This window comes from Perca fluviatilis, chromosome 10, assembly GCF_010015445.1.
Source record: "Perca fluviatilis chromosome 10, GENO_Pfluv_1.0, whole genome shotgun sequence".
Taxonomy (NCBI): Eukaryota; Metazoa; Chordata; class Actinopteri; order Perciformes; family Percidae; genus Perca; species Perca fluviatilis.
The window spans coordinates 28,193,934-28,215,639 of record NC_053121.1 but is presented as its reverse complement, the minus strand read 5'-3'; the positions used below and the strand labels follow the sequence as shown (position 1 = coordinate 28,215,639).

At 39.3% G+C, this 21,706-nt stretch overlaps 1 protein-coding gene across 2 annotated transcripts in view; it reads left to right on the top strand.

Moving 5' to 3' along the window:
- Window positions 1-21,706, top strand: part of slit3 (slit homolog 3 (Drosophila)) — a 248,703-nt gene that overhangs the window by 205,533 nt on the left and 21,464 nt on the right. For both annotated transcript variants that reach the window (XM_039813715.1, XM_039813716.1), the window contains 10 exons: window positions 1,869-2,032; window positions 5,957-6,089; window positions 8,115-8,183; window positions 8,316-8,387; window positions 9,771-9,842; window positions 12,949-13,020; window positions 13,219-13,301; window positions 13,433-13,513; window positions 14,888-15,012; window positions 18,688-18,785. In XM_039813715.1, the coding sequence (XP_039669649.1) occupies window positions 1,869-2,032; window positions 5,957-6,089; window positions 8,115-8,183; window positions 8,316-8,387; window positions 9,771-9,842; window positions 12,949-13,020; window positions 13,219-13,301; window positions 13,433-13,513; window positions 14,888-15,012; window positions 18,688-18,785 (969 nt within the window). The remainder of the gene's footprint in view (window positions 1-1,868; window positions 2,033-5,956; window positions 6,090-8,114; window positions 8,184-8,315; window positions 8,388-9,770; window positions 9,843-12,948; window positions 13,021-13,218; window positions 13,302-13,432; window positions 13,514-14,887; window positions 15,013-18,687; window positions 18,786-21,706) is intronic.

Sequence of the window (21,706 nt, the reverse complement as noted above, 5' to 3'; positions counted from 1 at the left end):
CTAACCACCCAGATGTGTAGGTTGTAAATAATAGATATTTTTCAGCTTAATAAAACATTACAGGTTGATTTTTATATCTTTTTTTCTTGCCGTGAACACACAATGTGACATACAAAGTCTCTTCTCTGTTTACTCTCTTTCTTTTCCTCCATACTTCCTTCCCTTGTTCTGCCTTTTTGTTCTCGCTCTCTGTCCTGCTGTGTACCTGTCATCTTCGATTTAAATTTCTATTTGAGTCTTTTTGCTGGAAAGGTGGGAGACAAGAGAGGTGAAATGGGAACGGGGGAGAGGGAGGATGGATGGATGGATGCATTGTTGCATAAACTCAGGTTTGCTCAGTGGGGCTGTTGGTGATTATCACTAAAAAAAATGGTACGGTATTCTATTACCATCATCCCTGTCATTTCATGTCATATTGCTGTTCATTCTTTTTTTCAGCATCAGTTTTTCATTGGCCCTGTAGTAATTTGTGTAGTAACTTTATTTTGTATGCAACACCCACCTGCCGTTTGGCGTAAACAAAAGATAGTTTTTATTTCTAGAGCTTCTGTTCACTTCCTCTATTAATTTCCTTATCTTTCCTCTGTTATTCTCCTCTTTTCTCTCACTCCTCCTATTCCCAATATCAGTCTCCATTTGTAGTGCATTGTTTCCCAATAGAGTTTGTCTGTTTAATTAAAAGATTAACACATTGGTAAGGAAGGAAGGGATTTAGCATAGGTCTGGTTGCCAGGCAGCGATGTCAATTCATTACAAGGAAATAACTTGTCCATATCTATAGCAGCACACGTTAATATTGTAGCTCAAACAGCAACATTCAGTTTTATTAGTTCAGCAGACATAGTGAAAAACAATACGCCACTTGCACGTCTTGACACGATTTGGAGACACGATTAAAGAGATAGGTGTGACTCGTTATACTGCTAAAATTGTATTCCCTTAGTTTCCACTTATATTTTCTTGTCAGAGAAAGGACGAATAAGGAACAGAATTTTAGTGTAATTATTATACCACCTAATGTAACAGCACTCCTAAAAAAAAGTAATCACTGAACTGTATTTCATCTAAAACAGCAGTGAGTGAAGAAGAAAATGTACTTAAGTGCACCGCCTGTCTAGTATGTGCTGCTGATGCCTCCTCAGCCCCCATTCAGTTTAAATATGGTTCAGCATAAATATTACATGAGCAGTGTTACAAAAGCAACAAAATGCAATGAGGGGTGATCAAAACTGAATGAAATGTACAGATAACCTTTTCTCTTTTATTTCTCTATCACACTTTCTCACTCTGCCACCTTTTCCTTTCCATTCTCCATCTCGCTTGTACTTTACAAAATGAAAACAAATAACTGATAACCTTTTCTTTTTGCCTCTCTTTTGTTCCCTTTCTCTCCCATCCTCTCTTTGTCTTCTATCTTAATTTATTAAAATGTATGGCTGATGAAAAAAACACTTTTACCTACAGTATGTGGTTTGTAGTGTACAGTATACCATACAAATTGATATTATTATTATTATTATTATTATTATTGGAAATGGCTCTTGAAATAAGTAGCTGATAAACTCTCTTTTGCCTTGTGTCCCTTTTTTGTTGTTTTCATAAACGACAGTATTATTGTAGGTCTTGTCTGCATCTGCTCAGAAAATATGCATCAATATTTTATTTATGAGGGCAAAATTCAGGGAAAACATTTATCAAGTGTGCATCATGTTGCTATGATGAATTCATTATATTGTGGAAACATGTATGTACCGTAACTACGATAGTGCAGCAGCATGTTTCCAATGCTGGTGTCCATTTGGTTTGTTTTGCAATGACCCTGTTTCAATAATTTCTTTCTCTCTCTCTGTCCCCCTTTATTTTCATAGTAACCTCCTGTCCAACCCATATGTGTGTGATTGTCATTTGGCCTGGCTGGGTCAGTGGCTGAAGAAGACCAGGGTGGTCAGTGGAAACCCTCGCTGTCAGAAGCCAGCCTTCCTGAAGGAGATCCCCATCCAGGATGTGGCCACCCCAGACTTCACATGTGATGGTGAGCCCCTCTCTCTCTCTCACTCTGCACTTACTCTGCTAAATGGTGTCTTTTCTTTTTGGCTCCATTAACACTGCTTATACATAAAACATTGCTAAAAAAAAATCTGGAGTGAACAACACTTGAGAAAGTATAGGATTGGTCTACCATGTTCCACTATGTAAAGCCAGCATTTACAATTACACTGGAGTGTCGGGAAACCGGAAAGGTCACAATCTGAAACAAAGGACAAGTGTCACTCAGCAGCCATGTGTCCTGCACAGATGAGAGCATGAGTCAGGTCATGGAAAAGTAAATGAAATGTCGTTGCATTATGTTTACACATCCCAAATTACTGAATGCATCATCAATTTTTTAGGAAAGCCATTTCAAAGGAAATTTCCCCAGAGAAGGTTGTTTTATGTTTGGTGAGAATGCCCAACATACTTTTAATAAAGTCTTTTTAAAGTCTTTTTGAGACATAAAGGTTGGTAATGGGAGCAAGGAAAATACAATTCTAATGAAACTGAGAAATTCCTGGAAATTCCTGCTGCGGCACAGCATTGGGTGGTGAGAAAAGGTCAACTATTTATATTGTTGCAACTGCATTTTTTACATTAGGGTTTTGAGTTTGAGTTTAGTTTATTTATAAAAGGGGACAGCGCCAATTAATAAAACACATGATTTCCCATGGGTTAAAAAAGCCACAATTAGCCAAAAAGGCTATTTTTCATCTGTAGTCCCCTGCCTTCGATGTTAAAAAAGGCTTTTTAAAATACAAAGAAACAAAACAAGAAAAAGAAAAAAACAACACAAGCAAACAAGACTTAGCACAAATCATCACAAAAACTGAAAACAAAAAAGAGAGCTCAACGTAGCACAAAACAAGACACAACACAAAAGCAGAAGGATGTACAACAAAGCAAAACAGATTGACTTACAATGAGTGTCCTAATTGCCCTAAGGAAACTCAGTTGTTCTTACAAAGAAATCTTGTAAAATCCTCAGGTACATCAGTTCTTCTGGTTTGTACTGGACTCGACTGAAGTGAGAACATGTTCAGTCCTGATTCCCTTTCTTGTGTCAAACTTTAACAATCCGTCCAGATACTCATTGCAAAAACTTTCATCATCCCATGTCTTAAGACAGCAGATACACACACACATACACATCCTCAGCGGGGTATTGTGAGGACAGAATGATCAGTAACTACTGGCAAATAACAGCCGTAGATGACATCAGCTTGTGGTTTCTACAGTGACGTTGCTGTTACCACGACGATGCCTGCCTATAGCGACTTAGGCCGGGTCGTTTTGGCCGCCAAGTTCGACGCCATAGACAAAGTGTGGTCTGGCTCTGCTGTCTATTACATCTTTGTTTCTTTTCCTTTTTTCGTCCTTTTTCTTTTTTTTTATAGCTTTACACTTTAAATTCTATTCGATCTCCCCTCTTTCTCTCCTTCTATCTCGTTCTGCCTTTATCTTCATCCTGAGTTTCTTTGAATTCATTACACTTTTCTAATTTCCTGTAGCTGTGCTGCAACCATTTAGTGGAAATTACTTTGGAAAGTAGTTAGCCAGGTTGGCTCAAGTAAGGAAACTATTCATTCTTGCATCTTGCACTCCCACATACACAACCACACACACACACAAACTCAGCTGCACAAACATAAATTCCAATGGCTGATACCACACTCCAGTACTTCTGCACTTATGAAGACCTTGCAATGTTTACATTAAATGTCTAATCTTAACTCTATGATAATCCCAATTCTTATATAAACCAATATTAACAACATACAGAAAGTCATAGATGTTAGTATGTTTTTTGACCTTGTAAATCTACATTTTAATATGAATTATTGTCATATCATACTCAAACGCTATTGCTTGAGGATGGGAAACAAAGACCTGGATCATCACCAACATGAAATGAATTGTTCTTTGACTCAAGGCCTAACTGCCCTCAAAGGATTGAAGATATCCTGCTGGCAGTCAGACAAACAAACTACCAAACGTGGGCGACACAGGCTCTCGGGGACGGTTAAATCTCCACACTCTGAAGGTGTAAATCTCAAACTGGTTTTTAAAAGAATAGAAGCAAAAAAGCACACACACACACACACACACACACACACACACACACACACACACACACACACACACAACCAAGGTCCCCATGTCCGGTCTATTTATAGTTGAGTAAAATGACTGTTAAGTTGTCCAGAGGTAGCCGGGGGAAGGGTAAAGTTAATTGAATTTGTGAGAAGATATTTAGCGCACATTTAGATGTTAGTTCAATCAGCCAACTGTGGAGTGAGTCAGCCCACGGCTACACCTCCCTGTGGACTCAATAGCTACACACATCAGATAAGACACACGCACATAGACTTGCACACACCGCTCTACACACAGGCACGTAAGCGCCCATTTGCTCAACATTTAGACATTACCACAATTAGAAAACTACAAAGTAAAGGAGGAAATGGCCATAGGACAGGGGGAGATAGCTATTTAACAAACTGAATGTGCACCAAACTCATACACTTATGCCTCCACACATGCATTTGTATCATTGCAGCCCATGGCGGCATATTGGCACAAATACACAACCAAGTATGAACATAGAAGAGTATAAACTTGGCCTTTCTCATTTTATTCTTTATTTTTTTTTTTTTTTTTTTTTTTCTCTCAATTCAATTCAATTCAAAGAGGCTTTATTAGCATGACCATATTGACATACAGTATTGCTAAAGCACATAAACAGGGAAACATGTTACACATTAACATCCAGTCTCTCTCTCTCTCTCTCTCCACACACAAACAAGTACACACATACACACAAACTCAGATTGCAGTGGTGTTATGATTGGCTTAGTGTCCAGTCGTCATTATCCTTCATTATGGTTTTAAGTCAGCTTGTTTTACATTTGGGACCTCAGTTCGACTATTTACATACTGCAGTGCTAGATTAAAGTGTGTTTGTCTGTCAGTCAAGGAAATGGAGGGTGTTTTAAGCCAAGAAGAACTCTGTAGTCTGTGATCCTTCTTATCTCTGATTGCAAAACGATTACAATCGCTCAGATGTTTTTTGTCCCAAACATATGTTTGGGTGTGTGTGTGCGTATGTGCGAGCGTGCGTGTGTACGTGTGTGCATGCATGTGTGGAACTTAGCTGCATAGCCTGAACTTTCTAACAGTACAGCTTTTCAGTTTAACTCAACAATATTTTTGAAAACCTGTTTTTTTACAGCAAGAATAAAAGCTTCAATTTAAAGATGAAAAGCAACAGACTTAACATGTACAAGTTCAGGTCCCCCGATCTTACAGTAAATAAAGTTTGTCATAATAGGGTTTTTTTTAAGATAAATTTGATATCATGCAATTTTTAAAGGACATTCACATCTTGGTATGACAAAACAATGCAGGTGGTATAGCTAAAGATGACTGCAGATCACTTTTTAAGTTGATGCCGACCAGCCTATCAACATCTGCTCAGTGTTTCTCCAGAATCATGCAAATGGTTTCTATTATCACTGTGCCAGATGTTGAACCACACCAGTGTAGCTGATTTTAGCAGCCCCTGGTCATTTGATATGGATTGTAAAGTGCTCTTTAAAAGTGCTGAGTGCAGAGTTGATTAGAGTTGACCAAGTAGCACACTTACAGTTCAGTCTTTATCTCTATTTATTCTCTTTCTCTCTCTTTGTTCTCCCTTTTCTATTTTTTCTCTCTCCATCCATTTTGCCCTAACCTGTCTCAACCTCCTCCCCTCTGTCTGTTTAATTTCCTTCTTCCTTTTTCCTCCCACTGTTGCTCTTTTTGTCTCTCACTCACCTCTGTCCATTTTTTAATTTGTCTGTTCTTCTCTGTATCCTTCTTACCCCGATCCTGCTTTCTCTTTGTCTAATATCCCTCTATCTGTCTCTCCCCCCTCTCTCTCCAGGTGCTGAGGATAATGGTTGTCTTCCTGCGTCTGGTTGTCCTGACGTCTGCACGTGCACAGACGGCGTGGTGCGATGCAGCAACAGAGGGCTACACTCTCTGCCCAAGGGCATTCCCAAGGACACCACAGAGCTGTGAGTCACACATGCACACACACACATACACACACACACACACACACACACAAACACAAGGATGTACACATTCACTTTTGTTCAAATACACAGACACAAAAAAGCCAATGAACATACCAGCAGATATGTACATGCACACAAACAGAAATGGGCATTTTTGTCAATGCTTACTTTGCAAAGTCACAACCACACACACACTCACTCACACATTGCTGCAGTGCAATATTGATGCAGCAGTTTGCCCTCTGCTGCTTCAGGAACTAACAAACCATTTAGTGAATATACACACAACGCACACACTCTCTCTTTCTTTCTTCCTTTGTGACTTGATGGGTTTATTGGCAAGTGAGTCTATGAATCACAGCAGCACACATTCATATACTGTCTAATACGTTATATAGCCAAACAGCGAGAGACAAAAAGACTGCCAGAACAGTTACATACAGCTGAGAAGAGATACCAGAAAGTGATAAAATGATATTTCACAAATTGCTTAAGAAATATTCATTTTAAAATGGTATAATGCCATGGATACATGTAAGAAAGCCAATGTCCATTTGTTAAATTTAAAGATTTGACAGAACTGTGAAGGTTTTGTTGTTGTTGTTTTTTTACTTTTGTCTAGTACAATAATGTGATGTCTTTTATCAGACAGTTTTAATACTTTTAATTATTTATTTGCCTTGTGATTTCCCTGTATAGTAGAGCTGCCACATCTTGTAACTTGTTTTCTCTTGTTTATTTCAAGCTTGGAGGAATCCCTGTAATAAAGAGAGACACCAATATAGGAAATGTCTACAATGATAGTAATTGTTAGAATTCATGTAGGATAAAACAAGGGTAAAACATGTTAATCGGGATTAGAAAATTTAGAAAGCAATAGGAACACGATCTCTCGTAGGGAAGGTGAATAATTGCTTGCACACACGCACACACACACACACACACATAGAAATCTTTCTAGCTGTGAAATAGGCTTGCTCTGCGGGGTCAATAGCAGTGATTAGGTATTGATCAGGCTGAAGAAGACACTCCATCATAATGTCCACATGGCCTACTTATGACCTGAGAGAGAGAGGGAGCAGAGACCAATGAATCATAAAATGTGTGTTTGCTTGAGTGTATATGTTTGTTAACTTTTTTCTCACATACTCACAAACACAGCAGGATCTGTAGTTGAATATTGTATGTCTGCAGTGGTTAAATATGTGTTTAAAGCTACATGTTGAAATTGTTATGCTGTTCCCTCCTCAGTCTGGCAGGTTTACACCCCAATAGTCATCTTTATTGGCTGTCTGGTGAATCATCCACAGTCATTTACTTATGCAGAAAATGCGACATAGTTGTGTTGGTACATGAGTGTACAAGCTAACTGGAGGTGATGACGGTGTCAAAAAGCAACATTTACTTTACAAAGAGTTCTTTTCTGGTGCCATATATGACCTCCTATATTTGTGTCAACCTTTTTTTCTCTCTCTCCTCGTTTTTCCTGTTACTCTCTCCTGCTAAAATCAGATAAAAGCAACATGGAAGTAAATAAAAATCAAGTTAAAGAGAGATATTGGTGCGGTCTAACAAATGCTTAGCTTTGCTCTCTGTTTAAATCAATAGTCCTTTTTGTGAACTACCTCGAATTATTTCAAGTGACAAATAAAAATGTATTGATTCACATATCACGTACATCACTTTTTTGCAGAGTTGGAATGTAACGCATTGCTCTCATGTGTGTTTGTAAGTATGGAGGAGGCAGTTAGCTCAGCTTAGCATAAAGACTGAAGCTCAAGGCTATGCATAACAACACGTTTAGTTTATTTTTGGTTAGTCTGCACCAAAATGCAAAAAATAACTTTGCTTTTACAGGGAGTTTTTTTTTTTTTTTTTTTAAACCAACAACTGATCACATTGACATAACACACCTGAATTTAAAAAAAGACACCATACTCTGGTTAAGTCCTCCTTCTCACACCCATAGGCCTATGTTTGTGTGTATATCATTTTACATTAACTATGCACCTTTCCTTGCAGTTACCTGGAGGGTAATATGCTGACATCTGTGCCCAAGGAGCTGCCAGGCCTAAAGCAATTGTCACTGGTGTATGTACCACTCACATACCCTTGAACAGAATACACATGTCCTTGTGCAGACAGTTTAGAAACCTACCATGCATGTGTTCTGTATGTGTGTATTTCTCTGTGTGCATTTACTGTATGCTTGTATCTACACAGAGACCTGAGCAACAACAGCATCAGCACATTGGCCCCCTTCACCTTCAGCAACATGACTCAACTAGCCACACTGTAAGTAACCATGGCTACACACGCACACACCTAGTCATAAATACACACATCCCTGCCCATGTCTTGATGAGTACGTATGTGTAAGCGGACCTGAACTGTATTTTAACATTGATAAACCCGGATTAATCGCAGCTTTATCATCTGACCTTAACTGATGATCTGCTTATTTCTATTCTTCCTCTTTAACTGCCATTCTATTTTACATACATATTTCTTTTATTGCTAAGTTTGTCTCTTTTTGCCTCTATCTTATCTATTATATGGATCTTAAATCAATTTAGAGGATTTTGTAAAGTACATTTGCACTTTTCCAGCAACGCCCAGTTTTATATTTCACAGAGTTGCACTTCATTCACACCTAGGAGCAACCCAGTGCAACCACAGACTGCTACTGTTAGATAACATCAGTGGAACACTTGCTCAGTTAAATGCCTAGCTCAAGCACACCTTGCCAAGAGTTAAAGAAGTAGAGGAGAGTGTTTATTTTTCCACATCGCATTTTCTTAATCTGTAGATTTATTGGCTGTTAGGCTCCTTTGTCTCACTTGTACGCCAGTTCTTAACCTGAAGTTGGAGATGAGAACAATTTTGGTGTTTTTTTTCCAAATGACAACTTTCGGTGCTAAAAACAAGTTACTTGATTGGCCACTTGAGGCTGGCTCCAAAAGGGAGTCAATCCCCATAGACCCCCAACTTTACAGCAGAATTCAACAGCAAAACAGTTTTGGTCTCTGTACCTAATTTCACCCTTTTACAACCTCTTTGCTTATTTTTGGATTTTGAGCCGACGTCAGGTACTGCCAAGAGGGCGACGGCCTGAGCCACCGGGCTTCAGGTTTCATTTTGGTTCTTCAGAAACCTATGGGTGACGTCAATGATGTTGACTTAATGATAGCACCCTGAAACAGCCAATTTATCTCATTTGACCCTGATCAGAATTCTGTCCTTAAATGTTTGTCTCCTTCACCCCTACATTTATTACTAACCTTAATTTCTGGTTCATTAGCAATTTTAAAAGAGAAAAAACCTGTGGTTTGGGAGTCTCAGCTTTGCCTTTGGCAGTTTTATTTACCTACATTTTCTGCTTCATTTGAAATGTGGCCTTCTTTTTTATTTCCCCATGCTTAACCTACATTGGCTTCAGGTTCTGTGCTAAGGTACTGTAAAACCAAATCTGCTGTGTCATCTCTCCTGTCTTCCCTCTTCTTTATCCCTTTAAATCGGTCCCTCTACATTAAGTTTTATGTATTCAGGGATGTAGTCTAAAAGACAAGGGGATGTCATTTAAAATGAGTTCATCCAAGAAAAATAATACTGTGAAAACCAGCATCCTGAGTCAGAAAGAGTGTTGTTGTGACCTTGTGCATGTCCTGTGTCTTCCAGCATCCTGAGTTATAACCAGATTCGCTGCATCCCGGTCCATGCCTTTGACGGGCTCAAGTCACTTCGCCTGCTGTGAGTAGCAAGCTTCATCTTTCAGTGCCGCAGTGGATTCAATATTCAACACTCCCCTTTGCTAGTTATAATACTGAGCTAAATCAAAGTTTAATCACTCCCCTGGTGCCAGGCCGAGTGCCATGTTAAGACCCAGTCACAAAATGAGTCACAGCCACCCAATCATTTGTTGTTTCAGTGTACTAAAAAAGATAACAGTAACAATCTCTCATCTCCTCTTTAATGCTCCCTATCTGCATGCTCTGGCCTCTCTCTCCTCTTGTGTCCCTTCACTCTCTCTCTCTCTCTCTCTCTCTCTCTCACACTCTCTCTCTCCCCGCCCAATGTTGTGTTTGATGAATTGACCTCCAGCCCCTGTTTCTCTCAGTCATCCATCTGGTTGTCCACCCTCTGTCTCACATACCCACACGCGCACACGCACAATGTACACGTAAATCTTGCTGTCTGACCAACCTCTCACACACATACGAGCAGCTACACACACCTCAGTGCTCAGTGACAGCAGAATTTACTTTTGGTTCTTGTACGTGCCATATGTAGCATTTTAAAATTTAAGTTGCAACTCGACAAAGCAAAAGCAGAGTGAGAGAAGTTAAATCACTGGAGGTTTCAGAGGGTTTAAAATTACTCTTAAAGATTTCTAGCATCTATTTAAATGTCAATTTACCTGAATGACATGAAACCTCATAGCTCATTTACCTCTTAAATTTGCAACTCCACCTCAACATGATGGAAGTGAATGGATTGTTTTACATTGATGAACAGAAAATTGGATTTAAAAAAAAATGGCAGCATGTCTTTCCAAAAGTGTCTGTTACCATGGCTATTCCACACCAAAAATAAATTGTATACAATAAAGTGATGACAAAAATGTAATTTATTTAGTGTGTTCATATATATTATTTAAACCAACCTTGTTGTTGCTAGAGCTCCCAGATGTTTTGTATTGCAAGACAATGCTGCTACTTTCCTTTTTGTTTTACTGAAGAGTATGTTGAAGGGGATTTCTACAACAACTTCTACTCCCTACACTGTGGTGGGAAAGACTTAAAGCTCTTGCTGTGGTTACAATGGTACAATGTTGTTTTTTGGTGCAAAATATGGATATATATCCATCCATCCATCCATCCATCTTCGTCCGCTTATCCGGTGTCGGGTCGCGGGGGGAGCAGCTCCAGCAGGGGACCCCAAACTTCCCTTTCCCGATATATATATATATATATATATATATATATATATATATATATATATATATATATATATATATATATATATATGCATATATACAATACACTGAGGCTAATATTCTTAACTTCATAGTTTGTAATAGTTCAGAATCTTGGAAGGTAAAGATCTATTGGTGGAATTTCACAATCATTACAAATGGCATTTCATATTAAGCCCTATCAACATGAAATGATTGGAGATCTTATACATTTACCTTGTATTATTCTCTGTAGACATTTCTTTCTGAACTTTGGCCACCATGTTTGTTCAGAAAGAAAAAGTCAGTGTCTCACCCTCTAAAAAGTCAGCTTTGTTTCAGACCTTTCCTCTATATATTGACTGTACAGTATCTCTTACGAGGCTTTCACCTTGCAGAAGTTTAGTTTTTGCTTTTTTTGTTTCTTCCCTCCTTTCTTCCTTTCATTTTAGTTGATGTTGCCGTAGGGACTGATCCCTCTCTGCCCCCGCATAGCAACTGGTTGCCAGGCAGCCATCACTGTCACTTCCTCATTACCCACAACCCCCTCTGGGCCAGCCTTTACGCGGGGGCTGTTAGACCACCGTACATAGATGCGCACACACACACAGACACACACACACACACACACACACACACACACACACACACACACACACACACACACACACACACACACACACACACACACACACACAACACACACACACAGAGTTATACACACAAACAAGTAATGTTGCACGGATACACAGACACTTGCATGCAAAGCTACACACTCTGGTACATTCTGACCTGAACATGCACACACTGAATTATGCACACAAAAATATCACACACACGGACACACTTTTCCAATAGTGTTGGTTTGATAGCTGCCCCCTGCCACAGCCCTTTGCGCTAATGGAATGTGAACTTATATCCAGCAGGCAACACACTCAAATGGCGAGACACAAAGGACACACACACATTGCATTCTCTGAGCCCTTGGAGACAAAGTTTTTTGAAACACACACACATACACATAAACACATCTACGCGCAAAAACACATACACAAAAACCCAAAGGCACAGAACAGAAAGGCACATGCTCACATCGATACACTTCACAGCCTGCAGTTTGTCCTTTTGACACAAAGTTTTACACACACATACACACACTTTAGTCTGCCTTATGTCCATATGAGACAGTTTATATTCTATTCAGAGACCAGGACTAGCTTTATTGCCCAACGATGAAAATACGCTGTCTGTTTATTTTGTGTTATTCTTTCATAAATATTTTATTTATTTTCCATTATAAAATGGGATGATGATGTGTCTGCAGCTGAGGAGCCACACATTATTTAAATAATTTAACATGCAGCTAGTCAGGTTTGGTGTGTTAGTTTGCTGAAAATCTAGTATTAGGCAGCTTGGCTGTCAGTTTCATTTACTTCTGATATGATGGATATGAGGCGGTAGGTATGTTTTGATATTCATTGTACAATTAGTCATGAGGGCTGCCATCTAAGGGTAAACCTTAGGTAAATGCAGCTTCAAGACTTTGATCTAAATATAGACCAGTCAGTTACATGTAATACTAGCAGCAGTGTCAATATAAGTACAGTAGTAGTAGTAGAAGTAATAGTGGCAGCATTAGTCGTAGTATGAGTCTAGGTAGATAATGAAGTATCAGTAATAACTAGCAGCATCCTGGGCTAAAGCCAAAGGTCAAAATGTTTTAGTTTTGCTCACATTATTCTCCTTGCTGCAAAAATTGTGATTATCAAAAATACTTAATCAAATTAATTATCTACAAATTAAAATTAACAAAGGGTTAAAAGGTGACCTCCTGATTTTGTAACAAGGTCAGTTTTGTGTTTAATATTCATAAACATCTCTCTCTCTCTTTCTCTCCTCCAGCACTCTCCATGGTAACAACCTTTCAACAATACCAGAAGGAGCTTTCAACCACCTCACCGCTTTGTCCCACCTGTAAGTGCTGCACATACTGTTTATCTCTTTTTGTGTATAAGTGTCTTTGATGCAGGTGTTTTGGATTATACCTTAAACTGTGTGTTTGTGGTGTGTGTGTGTGTGTGTGTGTGTGTGTGTGTGTGTGTGTGTGTGTGTGTGTGTGTGTGTGTGTGTGTGTGTGTGTGTGTGTGTGTGTGTGTGTATGTGTGTGTCTAGGGCACTTGGTGCCAACCCCCTGTACTGTAACTGTGACCTGCGCTGGCTATCTCAGTGGGTCAAGGCTGGCTTCAAAGAGCCTGGTAAGAAGAAAGATCACTATTAAGATAATGTTAAAATATGGGTAACCAAAATATTGCATGCTCTGTTATGTCACTCTCATATTGTGTAGAAGAGAAGTTGCCATTGATGTCAATTAAGTGTGTTTTTGTAGGCATTGCTCGTTGCACTGGACCTCCTGACATGGCTGACAGGCTATTGCTCACCACACAACTCAACAGATTTCAGTGTAAAGGTAAATAGTCTCCTCATTACTCTGCTCACTGTTCTCTTTTTCTTTCCTTACCACCACCTGCTACAGCATTTTCTATTATTTTTCCATAACTATCTGAACGTTGACCTGAGTTAGCACTAGATTAATCCCTGGATTCTGTCAGATTAGTGCACAGAATGAGTGACAGGGATTTAAAAAAAGTGAATCAGTTATGTGTTATGACTCTTTCTACCTGAACAGTTGTCTATTCCATCTCAGTCACATTATCTTACCACAGTCCTGATATTTAAGGACACAGTTAAACAACAAGAAGCCGTTGGCAGATGCCAAAAACATGCATATTATGAAAATCACAAGCAAACGTGTTTCTTTTGCTATGTGTGTTAGCTGACTAGTGACCTGTCCAGGCTCCACCCTGCCTCTCATTCAATGCATGCTGGGATTGGCTCCAGCAGTGTGGAAGAAATTAAATATCTGGTCTTTCTGTAAAGACCTTCTGTGTAGCTCTTCCACCTCTTCGGAGCACATCAATGAGATTGTCTTTCTTTAAACAAGTTTATTGAGATACATTTTCAGGTACAGGCTCAAAGGAAGCCAGAGCTGGACTGGGATAATAATTCAGGCCAACAATCTAATGGCAGTTCAGGTCAATACCCACACATTCACAACAGACCATGTGAACTGTAACGTTTTTTAAGTTCACTCTTATGATGGCCATTCTTATGCTCAATTATGTCTCATAAATTCTTGTAGCAATTTTTAGGATGATATCATTTGTTACAGAGATTTTGTGAAAAATATAAAAAAAATTGACCACTCAAGAATTTGATAATAGTCAAGCGTTACGTTCAAAGATAAAGTACAAGCAACCAAAAAAACTCCATCCCTTCAGTTGTATTTCAGTCAGAACAAACTACAGGAGCAGCCGACCTCAAACATTACCTGCCCCAGGGCTCCCCTGCTATCAGAACAGAGGGAAAAAGAATTTAGAAGTGGGCTTTTTACACACAGGAAGAAAATACATCTTGAAAACCATGATCCTGCATGTACAAAGAAACAGTTGCACAGGGGCATAGTCTTGTCGAAGGATCACATCATCACACTGAATCAAATACGATCTTCCTCTTCCTCTTGCTTCTATGTGCCCTGGCCTCTGAAACAAATCACATTTATTGCTCTCCTAAGCTCTTACTTTTCTTATCCTGTAAGGCTTTCTTAGCACACCATCCATTAAATTAAGTCTTTGGGAGCCCCTTTTAGCACAATATGACTAAATATGTATGTCTTTGCCTTTGACACTTTTCTTTGCTCCCTTTTTTGTCTTCTTATCTTCATCTCTCCTTTCCCCACTCCTCTTTCTATTCTCATCTGCTTCTGTTTCTGTTATTGTCTCAGGTCCAGTAGATATCAGCCTGATGTCGAAGTGCGCCCCCTGCCTGGCAGCACCCTGCCAAAACAATGGTACCTGTGTTTCCGATGCTACAGGATTCTACCATTGCACTTGTCCGTATGGATTCAAGGTGAGACACTAAATCTCTCTATGAAATGTTGGAGGCATTTCCAAGTGGTTCATCAAGAGTGAAAATATACTTGTACTGCTATACTATAGCAGTACAAATCAAATCTTGAACCTTGACAATGACTAAGTTTCCATCCACTTGTCAATCAAATTATCTGAAGTTTGGTAAAAAACAAACAAACAAAAAAAATAACACATGCAAATAAAGCCAGTGAAAGTGTTTCCATCCAACGGCTTTAGAGCGAATAAAAACCTGTGCGTAATGACGTCAAATTGGTATATCAAATTGATTTTATGGTGTTTCCATTAATTTTCGCACTGAATCGCACAACATTCAAGTTGACATTTGCGAACAAAGTTTTGCCAGACAAAAGGGATCGCGGCGTCTACCTACAAATGAGTAATATTGCACAAGTTGTAATAGTGCTCATGTGTCAGATAGTGACATATCAAGCTATAAAAAGAAAACAACGACGCTATCAACACATTGCTATGATGATGCAGATGCACGTAAATGCCCGATGACAACGGAGGCGGCGTGTGGTGTGAGAGCGCTCCAAACTTTTCTGGGACATCGTGGTTTAGACACACTTCACGGAAACCCTTTGGATGAAGCATTTTCGGATTTGACTTGTTGTGTAATTTTACTGGCCCGTCCCTTGACCAATATAAGCCATGGCTCTCTGGTTCCAACCGAGAAGTGTATCGCCATCACGCTCTACAAACTGGCTACATGCGCAGAGAACAGAGTGGTAGGTGAAACGTTTGGGGTCAGCAAGACCCCCGTCAATAGAAGGAGCTGGCCATCAATCGTACTACAGGCTGTAGTAGACGATCGTTGCATCATAAAGGACATTTGCGTCGGAACTCCCGGCAGTGCGCATTGGGCGCGGGATCTTCACCACTTCTGACCTGTACAGGTGCGTTTGTTTAACCATAAAATTACCTAAAACTTAATTGCAATTCATTATTTATTCGGCAAATAACGTGTCCATCAGCATTTATCGCATAAGCCATACATCGATCAAGAGAAAATCCAATGAGACTGAATGTATAAACTTTGAGTCGAAATTCATGAAATTGAATCGATTTTTTACTGTTTCCATCAGGTATTTTTTATTCAATATCACTTAACTCGCATAAAACGTATGGATGGAAACATAGCTAATGTTAGTGTCATTGTCCTGATCCAAGCTACCTATACTGTCACATAGATACTCATTATTTGGTGGTAATTCTGTATGCTTTTGCTGCCCAATTCATGGAATTGGCTACATGTGTGAGGTATCCTAGATGGATAGCCATGCCGCATAAGCCTGTGGTATTAGCAGTATTATCAGGCTTAGCTTCAGCCTGGCATGCATAATGCATATACCTGTTCATCAATAGAGAAATGATGACTGCAGCTGCCTGCACTGGGAGGTATTGACTGATCAAAAGAGGAATGGTGTAATAATTGTCAAGACCCCTGCGTTAGGAAAGACATGCAAATCCACTAGTGAAGGGGCTGTGTGTGTGTGTGTGTGTGTGTGTGTGTGTGTGTGTGTGTGTGTGTGTGTGTGTGTGTGTGTGTGTGTGTGTGTGTGTGTGTGTGTGAAATACTGTATCTGTCAGTGTGTGTGCATATGTGTACTGATGTATTTGTACATTACCTACTGGATTACCTACCAGTTTGTTTGCATATGTGTGTAGAGATCAGTGGGTTCAAGCCTCTGTTGGAGGGTGTGTATGTGTGTGTGTGTCTGTGTGCTTGTGTTTGTGTGTGGGGTTTCTGTGTGTGTGGGGTTTATGTGTGTGTGTGTGTGTGTGTGTGTGTGTGTGTGTGTGTGTGTGTGTGTGTGTGTGTGTGTGTGTGTGTGTGTGTGTGTGTGTGTGCGAGCAGTTTAAAGATACACGTATGGTCTCGTGTACACACACACCTCATAACCTTTGGGTTTTTACAGGAGGACAAAGCCTTAGTCTTGCTTTTAATTAAAACATCACTTGCCAAGGTCACAGCCTGGGAAACAGGGACTGTGTGAGTGTGTGTGTGTGTGTGTGTGTGTGTGTGTGTGTGTGTGTGTGTGTGTGTGTGTGTGTGTGTGTGTGTGTGTGTGTGTGTGTGTGTGTGTGTGCGTGCGTGCGTGCGTGCGTGTTCATGTCTGAGTGTATGTTTTCCTTTCTGTGTCCACTGGGACAAAGTTAATTAAAATGTGTTAGAGGAATCAAAGAAGGAGCAACAGAGAACAAAGGAGAGAGAGAGACTTAAACTAAAAGAGATAGAGTGACAAAGGTGGATGTATAAGTAAAGAGAAATTGGAAAGGGGTAAATGAGAGAAAATGAGAGAAATAAGAGAGAAAACATAAAAGAAAGGAATAGAGGTAGAAAGAAAGATAGTGAATTAAGATCTACAGTAAAAAAAAAAGAAAATGAAAACAGAGGAGGAAATAATGAAGATGGATGGGGAAGAAAAACAAGAATAAATGTCCTGTTCTCAGATTTGATCAGAGGAAGGGGGTGTGTTGGTTGCCAAAGGTTTGGTGGTTTGAAATTAAAACTACAGCAGCGGGGTTCGATGTGGAGGAAGAGTGGGTGTGTATGTGTAGGACTCTGATACATGATACAGTTCCTAGTGAAAGCTGTTTATTTAGAAAAACAGGTGTGTGGAACAATAAATCAAGGCAGTAGGCTGTGTCATGCTTTACTGTACAATACATGTGTGCATACTGCACGGCACATACATAAGTAAAGTATTTGGTTAAGAAACTGCTGTATGTCTAGATTAACCAACCAGAATAGATTTATTCAACCCTCAATCTCTCTGCAGGCCATTTTTTATAAATTTATTAACTAGAATATAAAAAAGTCTGTTGTCCCCAAGCAGAAAATTGGTAGTTAGCTAAAAGTGCAAAAGCTCAATGGTAACTATCTGGCCTTCCTTGTTTTACTTTTTTGTAGAAATAACACCGTACAGACAAGATTGTGTCATCTTGTCCTAGGTCCAAAAATATTATGTCATTTTTAATTGTAGTCCGTGTTTCCCGTAAATAAAACCTGATTGACCTGACTGTAATTTGATGTTGTAAGACCATAAAAAATGAAATCCAAGGGGTTTCAAATATTGTTTTATGTATATTTTAATAGGATTTAACAGTAATAAGCTCTTTCTGCCAGACTGCCTGACTCCTTCAATATAGAGTAATGAACAGGGAGGTTCACAAGATCCACCGCCCCTCTCTGCAGAGGTGGATTACAACCAGTTTATGATATAATAAGAAAACAAGAGTTTTCTTATTATATTCACAAAAACATGATCCCTCAACAGCTTCCCACCCCAAAAAAACTGCCAACTTTATTCAATGGTTAGGCTAGTGTCATGGAGTCCTTTTACTCCTTTTTGTTTCCCACCATTTAGCTTATTAGCGCCACAGCTTGTTGTTTGTCAGTGAAAATGGCGATGAACTCCAGAAAGGGAGAGGAGAATGTAATGGTGCACCAGAGGGAGGAATTATCTCTTGCGGCAAATAACTGTTAACTCAGAGGGACTGCGTAAAAAGGTGTTACTAGTGAAGTGACTTGTAAACATCCATGGACCAGAAATGGCTTTGTTTGAATAGCGAGGTTATTTCTAGAAGAAAAATATGAAATTTAACTTTAAATGAAAATTAACTTTTTTTGCCATGTCCTCTCCTCAAGGGTCAAAACTGTGAAATACCCATCAATGCCTGTATCAGTTCCCCCTGCTCTAATGGAGGAACCTGCCACATCCAGCCTGGCCATGAAGACCACTTCAGGTACAAATCTGTTGTTATGTCATTTTCCAGTACAGTTTCTATTGTATTTTCCTACAGATTTTAGATTTTAGTTTTTATACTGCATGTACATGTAGGAGATTGAGAAGAATAAAACAAGAAATAGTCATTTCAAAGAAGTCCTTCGGGAATCCATTTACGCTGTGGGTCAAATCGTATTGCCCTTTCCACCCTGCTGCTCCTCTCTATTAGTGGAGACGTTTTAAAAACCTCACCCTGTATTCTCATCTAAAGGGAAAATTAACTTTACCCCGGCCCCCAGAAATATGGACAGCGTGATTAGAGTGGACAGTCTTCACTGGTCAATGCATTACCCAAGATAACAACTTACTTTGACCCTATGGTGTGTTTTTCTGCCTGTGTCTGTGTGTTGTAGGTTGGGGGGGGTTAGACAGGAAGAGAGGGGACTTTTCAGAGGAGGAAGCTCTATTTCGGCTGCTCATTAAATCCTTGTGTCCTCTCTGACCTCCTTTCTTGCATAAAAGGATGTTTTAAACTTCTGTCGTTGTCCACATCAGTGTTTCTCTACTGATTCTAACTTCATCTGTCGACACACTGTTCCGATACTGTACTGTATGTTATTTATTGTGTGGTTACACACGAATGATGCAGAGCACCATACAATATGATATAACCTGAATTTGATGGAGAATCTTTTAGATTTCATGATACATTTCTAAAAGTGAGCAGTGACTTCATTTTCAATATTTTAGATTAAACAAAGAGATGTGTCAGAACTTCATCTACAGTATATTGTTTTACAGGAGCTGTTTAGAAGGTAAATCTGTTGATATGGGCATTTCATTTTCACATTAGCATGGACGCAGAAGTGTAAATGTTTATTCTGTATGTTTTGTGTTTCGGTTCAGTGCCATGCAAAATTTAATTTATTGCTACTTTTTTGCCATTTGGATAGTTTTGCGTACGCACAAGTTCCAAATGCGAAATCAGGAAAAATCCTTTGCATTGTAGATGCAATGCATCTGTAGTGCAAACTCAATGCAGCGACTCAGACTGTTCCATCCTCACTGAATAAACGTCCAGTGAAAGATGTAATTACCTCCAAAATACTATATATGAAGTGTGGAAAAGGAAATTTCCCACTGAAATTCCTCAGTTAAAAATGGGTAAAAAAAAAAAAGACCGATAACAATTTTGCTGTTTAGGAATTTAAGCCGATTATACATATATACTACATTATAAGCAGAAACCCACAGTCCATTATGTGCCTGACCCCTTTATTCATCTATATTCATCCAGGGAAAGCGTACTGCAGTTGCTCGCTCCTTTCCAGTAACCCCTGTTTCACATTCATACAGTTTCGAACATTTACACCTGGGAGCTGCCCAACACAATCACAGTTTGACTCCTGGCTGCAGAGCTGCTCCACTGGAGACGCTGGGGGTCAGGAACCTCTCAGTGGCAGCTGCTGAGGCAGTGATACAGGATCTCAAACTTGCTTTTCACACCTCGAGGCTTAATTTGAACGTAGTGCCATGAGACAAAATATAACTCAAGTAGTAGACCACAAACCAAAAGAAATCCAAATGTTAGAAATGTGATGAATTAAAAACAGCCTGACAGTATTACTTTTTTAATTTGGTGCATTTCTAATAAAACAGCCTTTTAGTCATTACATTGAACCAAACCACATTAAATACACAATATTTTACACTCGTTAAAACTATTTGAAGGGCCAAGGAGGCAGCCTTAGAAGTTAAACTGCTTAAGTTAAAAAAAAATCAAATACCGTCATTCTGCATGCTTAATACTGTAATTGTCCATACACACATGCAAATGTATGTGTATATGCATGAGCTCCCTTGTCCCTGCCAGGGTCGTCTCTCTACAAAATTACTCTTTGTCCCAGGCTCATGACAAACAGCCACTTAAATTGAAAAAATTGTCATAAATATCTTAACCAGATTTGTCTGTTCCTGGAGCCCCTTAACAAGGCCTTTGCCCTTGGTAAAGCTTGATGTGCGTCTGGCCTTTAACGTCCCGTGTGGTAATGCTATTAGGGGTTTCTTTACCCTTTACAGATATTCTCTTTATGGTAATCCCAACACAGGTAGATACTTGTGCCCTCTGAGACACTCAGAGAGAACATGGGAGAGAAAGACAGAAAGAGAGGGAGACCAGACTCTTTTGACATTTTAATATGTTATTTAATCAGTTTGGGATATTCAATAAGTCCAATTAGCCTTGGTTCTTAGCAGGACCCATTTGTCAAACTATATCCTTTAAATGTCAAGAGTAGGATTTGATTGGTGGAACATTGCTCTCTGACCCTGTTAGTGCTGGCAGTCATCTTCTCCTTTGTATTACTTTGTCATTTGTTTCCCATGGGAAAACTTAATGTCTTTTTTTCTTTCTCTCTTACTTTCTTTTATGATTCCTTCTCTTCCCCTCTCTTTTTTTTCTTTCGTGAATCCATTCCTGTTTAACCTGACTATGCAGACGAATGACCGCTTGTTAACTTAACGACTTTACCAAATTAAGCCAATTAAGCCAATCCAAAATATAACCACTCTCAAAGCCAACATTTTATTTGCACAATAAGGGTATGCATGATGTCTTAGCTAGGACCAATTGTACGTGCCTCTTCTTGGCCGGTTTGTGATCGAGACAGATGAGGCAGTTACTGTACGTGTTGCATGGAAAGTTTCTATTTCCATTTTCCATTGCTCCATCTCTGTGTAGCTTTTAGCACCTTTTAACTCATTGTTTTCATTTCTACTGGCCAACACAGATTGTCTTGGATAGATAAAGACCTCAGCTAAAAGGAAAGTGTTTTGGGCTTTATTGTGGTATAAGTATGACTCCAATTGGATGTTCATTTTGGTTTGTGTCTGCTGGATGTCTAAGTAGGCAGCTGGATGCTAATATGTTGGCCATAACAA